Genomic DNA, 5,385 nt, shown 5'->3' with positions numbered 1-5,385 from the left:
CAGAGCTTCCCCTTCTGCCGGATGGTGAATTTACTGTGGAAATGGAATTCAGTTCTAGGGAGGCAGTAATTAAGGCGATGAAAGATTATACAAAAGATATAAGTGGAACCGTGGCACTCCAAATAGCAGAATGCTGACGGGTGTCACGAGGAATCACGTCCGGATCGGTCCTTCCAATTTCATAAGGCTCCCAAACAAACTACACACATTATACAAGTAACCGAGGATTACACACAGAATAATAACACGATTAAACGAAAAGAACTACTTATTTATTACAACAAACATGTCCTTCTTGCAGAACATCCAGATCTCTCCTATAGTGATCAAGGGTACGATATCTGTAAGGCCGATTCTCACGTTCCCAGTTATGCCACCTGACATCAAGCGATTTGTTAACTTACATTTATCAATACAATGTTAAATACACTAAGTCAAAGCGTCTAATAATTAAATTTACCTATTTGCAATCGGAAAGATTTGAAGATTGCTTGGAATCGGCGCAATGAATGGTAGACGGATCCATGCCCAGGCAAGCAACAGTGTCAGCGGACCATCAATCTCCTTACAGTCGACACGAGTTACTCTACACAACGATCTATACAGGTGTGCCAGGCAGGTCGGTCCCCAACTGAACTGTATGATCCCGCCAAAGTTACGGAGTAACGGCAGAAACTTCCAATGCACCCCTGTTGCAGACTTATCTCCAAACATAACGGTCCCAAACAATAATATTATATGGCACTTCACGTACCTCTGAAGCTGGACCTCATCAACCAACACTAATCGATTTTTCAATGCTCGAAACCAAACCAACTTAATGAAACTTCTCCTGCAATCTGCCTTCATAGGTGCAACACCAAACTGATCCAAGCATTCAGCCTCTAAAGCCTCATAACTGCTCAGTGTCGGTCCCGTAACTGGCAAACCATTCGTTGGAAGACCAAGAATTAACGCCACATCCTCCAGTGTCACGGCACACTCACCAACCGAAAAGTGGAACGTGTGCGTCTCAGGGCGCCATCTCTCGACCAGAGCATTGACCAATGCCGACTGACATTGGACAACTCCAATCTGTGAAACATGATAAAAGTCGTGTCCTGTAAATACCCCTCCACTATTGAACTGTACCGATCCGACGGCATGTAGTGGTCACATTGCAACATTCGAGAACCCTAAACACAAACATAATATTAATTAATTATCAAATTAAATTGATCAAATCAAAGTTTCATTATCAAATAACCAGTTAAACGTATCCACAACCACAACCAATAAAAATAATAATAATAACAATACTGTTAAAAAAATAACTATCATATTATATACTAATATTCAAGTAATTATTCAATTATGTTCTAACAACATACATACAACAATAAATCAATTATTAATCCTTTATTAAATATTTATGTTATACTTATAACAAAAATAATTAATTTAATAATTTTTTAATCATAGTAATTATTTTACTATCCTACGAAGTTTAATCCTAAATAAATATCATTACTACAAAAATTTATTCATTACTAACAATTAATACTAACTAAGGCCGTATTCTATAAGGGTCATATTCTAATAAAAATAATAAAACCATTATTATTATTATTATTATTATTATTATTATTATTATTATTATTATTATTATTATTATTCCAATAAATTCAGTAATAATAATTAATATTAATTATTTTATTTAAACGTTATTACACTAATTTCTAATCTCTAATCTCTGCATCATTATAATAATTTAACATTACTAATTCCTAAAATTATTTTAATCAGATTAAAATACTCAGATACACTATTACTAACTAATTTCTAACATTATCATCATAATAATTTACTAATCTCTAACTTAATAATAATAATTATTATTTTACTTAAAATAAAATATTCTACAATAAAAACCTACATAGTTAGGATGATCAAGATAATTAGCAATGTGGAGCTCCGAACGATTAACATCTTTTATTCTTCTTCTTCTTCTAGACATTGTTAAAAAGTGGTCCAATTTTTTTTATTTAAAACTTCATCAATGGAAGGCCATGAAAAAGCTGCTGGTGGGGTTGAAGAAGAAGAAAATTTGTGTTGTTGAAAGTGAAAGAGAATGAGAGGGGCGTTCAAAGATCACCGAAGTGTTGCTACAAGGAGGTGGGGGGACACTTGCATGCGTGACACCTGGTTGGGGGCACAAATCGAACCGTTCAATTTGTGTTCCCTCCCAGCCCCGAAATCGGACCGTTCGATTACCCTGTTCAAATCAGTCCGTCCGATTTCTTCAGCCGAACCGTCACATCTTCGTGAAGCACCATAGACGCCCATAACTTGGTTATACGCCAACTCCTCCCCAATATGTAAAATAAAAAACTGCGAATCAACACCAATTAAACGTTTTAACCAAAAAATATTGACCCTAAATTTTCTCCATTTTATTTACAATGAGGGATCTTATAACTTTTTAAGATATAGATAAATCATGAACATGTTTATCATCTGACAGAAAGAAAAAAAAAAGAGATATATATCCACATTGATTGAACCTAACAAAGGAAAGCAAGGCTTTGATTTTGGAATAGAGCATGTATTGATGGATGGCCCAATACTCTTCTTGTGTCAGGATTAGAACTCATCAATTGCACATGCACCATGTGGTCCTCCTGTTACTATAATTAATAATTTTATAATTTATTTATTCATTCATCAAACAAATTTTATTTATTTATTATTATTAATATTTTATTTATTTTATTTTATATTTTTTTTGGGAATGATATAAAAAATATATCTAATGTTCTTACTCAGTGAGGTTGAAAGCAAGAAGCTAGCAAACATTAAATATGTAACAAAGCAACAATATAAAACAAAAACAAAGTAAACTAAGGCTTTGGGATGAAAGAACCTAAGAAATCAGTTATGAATCCATTAGCCATGTTAGCATAATTTGCCAAACAAGTACATTTCAAGCAATTTCTTATTTGAAGTGACATCCCCACAGCCATGAACTCATGTTTAAGTAAAATTGCTCAATTAACTGCTACAATTACGTATGAAACAATACAAGTAACTTTGAAGAAAGGGGTATGTTAGTTACGTAGATTTATTATTCATTGTACAAAATATTTAGAAGAGTGAATTTAATCTCTTGTTTTTTTTCTCCCTCAATCAAAGGTCCAGTTTTGACACATGTATATGTAGTCATTACTAAGCATTTTTAAGACTGCAATAGAAGAAAACAATTTTAAAATAAGTTAGTAGACTTCTAATTTAATATTAGGTAAAAAGATATGTTAATTATTTACTAAAATATGATTTTGTACATAAAAGCTAATCCAACAATTTAAAAAAGAAAATATTGGAAACAAATTTGTTATTATAAAATGAAAAGAAAAGGATCTTTGCACTACTCTTTGTACACAATTTTTTTATATGCTTTTCTTATATTGCATAAAAGACAAATTTTTATTTTTTTATTATTAAAAAAATATACAAAAGAGAAGTATATAATACTTTTTTTTTTATTATTTATGAGCTATTTTATCTTATATATGAAATTGAATATTGAGACTAAAATGTTTATATCTACCCAAGATAACTAAGACTATATAGTTAAATTATAGGAAAAATCTTTTTTATTTTTTGTTTAGTAATTAGGCCATAGCTAATAACACAGCCAACTACTAAAAACTCACAGTTGCAACAAACAAATTCTTGAAGAACATTTGTTAGATGCTTCACCATATAAATTCACAGGATTATGACTCTCCAACAAATAACAAGTTACACTCCATCATATCAAATCCCTCTCTCACAACCTCCGTCCACGCACTAAGTTGGAACTGTACTGGAAAAGAAAGAAATATCACTAACCACCTACTTTTATTTTTCCATCCATCTATTCAATCCTGTTTATTTCAACTTTTTTCAATTTAGTCCAGCATCACATGGAGGGAAGAAACTTGCATCACTAAAGAAATAAAGAAAAGACAGTGACACCTTAGTGAGACTAAAAATTCAAACGGAAAGCAACTAATCAAATTTGATCTCCTACAATTCAACCACAATCAAAGGCTTTTTTTTTTCCCTTGTAGTGATAAATTAATACTCATTAATAAATTCCATTGTCAATTTGGTCAAAAAACTTTTCCCTTGTATCAAAAACTGAGAAATACACGACAAAACAAACACCTTTGAGTTTTACTACTTACACAATATGTAAAACTTGAAAACATCAAAAAGATTTACCAACTTAAATAACTTCAAATCTAGAATCATCAAATTAGCACTAACACTCTTAACAAATTGTGCTTTTCTAACTGTGATAGATAAATTATTGCATCTACCTTCATAAATCAAATTTCACTAACATAGTAATAAACAAATCAAATACAGAAATACTACCATAAACTACATCATATGCCATATATTTCATTGCTGTTGATAAAAATCAACATCATATATTTGCAAGTAACTTTACAAAAATCAGTCACCATTTCCATCATTTACCAAATATGACAGAATATCAAAGTAACTCCCCAAATTATTACATATCTCTCTACCTTCCCCCTTATAGACTATGACTACTAACTCCATTTAATTTCCAAACAATACCATATCTGGGTCGACTTCGCCTCGCCAGCCACCTTCACATACCCAACAAAACTCAACAATTAGAAAAATATATATATGGTAAAAAAAAAAAGAAAAGGAAATAACTCCTTAGAGTAAAATGTTTACATATATATAATTTTTTATCTATGTATATGATGTAAATTAGCAGGGTCTGAACTCTGAAGTCCATCCAGTAATTTGATTTGATTGGATTGGATTCGATTTAAACCGGATCAACCCATTAAAATTCTATTTTAAGAATCGATCGTGACACATCAGCATGCCACATTAGCATAATCTCCAATCCAGGCGAACCTCATCGGCGGCAAGGCCCTGAACGTGGTGGCTGGGTTTCCGGAAAGTGACGATGTGGCTGCTGACCATGAACGCCGTCACGCGCTCCGAAACCCTAACATCCTCCATCTTCATCTCATGGAGTCTGGCCACATACTCCGGCACGTGCACCAGGTCCCACACAACCCCCATCCCACCAGGCTTCAATACCCTCACCATCTCTGCCACCGCTCTCATCCTCTCCGCCGCAGCCTCCGCCGTCTTCACACCGTGCTCCTTCCCGACCGTGTGCACAAACGCGCCAGACACCACCACGTCGAAGCAATTGTCCGGGAACGGCAGCCGCCGTGCGTCACCCTCCCGGCACGTGACGTACTCGGCGACGCCTTCCGCCACGGCGGCGCGTAGTGTGGCGAGTGTGGTCCTCCGGTGGCGATCAATTCCGACTACGCGTCCGGAGCTGCCTTCTTTTTTGAGGCG

General features: G+C 34.3%; 2 protein-coding genes across 2 annotated transcripts; both read right to left on the bottom strand.

The window, feature by feature from the left end:
- Positions 1–268: 268 nt before the first annotated feature.
- On the bottom strand, positions 269–2,325 carry LOC107462517 (serine/threonine-protein phosphatase 7 long form homolog). The gene is made up of 3 exons (XM_016081113.1): positions 2,254–2,325; positions 461–1,074; positions 269–377 (listed from the first exon to the last, which is right to left on the bottom strand). Exons 1-3 carry the CDS (start codon positions 2,323–2,325, stop codon positions 269–271), a joined length of 795 nt encoding a protein of 264 aa, XP_015936599.1.
- A 2,073-nt stretch (positions 2,326–4,398) lies between these two features.
- LOC107462563 (sterol 24-C-methyltransferase erg6) lies at positions 4,399–5,385 on the bottom strand (the record flags this gene model as incomplete). Its single annotated transcript, XM_052252550.1, is given in 1 exon segment — positions 4,399–5,385. A coding segment is annotated over 1 exon segment (486 nt), but the record flags the coding sequence as incomplete, so codon positions are not given.

The sequence above is a fragment of the Arachis duranensis genome, chromosome 8, assembly GCF_000817695.3.
Source record: "Arachis duranensis cultivar V14167 chromosome 8, aradu.V14167.gnm2.J7QH, whole genome shotgun sequence".
Classification (NCBI taxonomy): Eukaryota; Viridiplantae; Streptophyta; class Magnoliopsida; order Fabales; family Fabaceae; genus Arachis; species Arachis duranensis.
The sequence above is the reverse complement of the archived record's forward strand: the minus strand, read 5'-3'. Positions and strand labels throughout refer to the sequence as shown.

What these genes read in the sequence shown, in the direction of transcription:
- LOC107462517 (XM_016081113.1), bottom strand. Translation starts at nt 2,325, where the DNA reads ATGGGCGTCTATGGTGCTTCACGAAGATGTGACGGTTCGGCTGAAGAA. An exon ending in GACGGACTGATTTGAACAGG is followed by an intron (nt 1,075 to 2,253) that starts GTAATCGAACGG and finishes CATGTTTCACAG; the next exon opens with ATTGGAGTTGTCCAATGTCA. An exon ending in ATCTTTCCGATTGCAAATAG is followed by an intron (nt 378 to 460) that starts GTAAATTTAATT and finishes GCTTGATGTCAG; the next exon opens with GTGGCATAACTGGGAACGTG.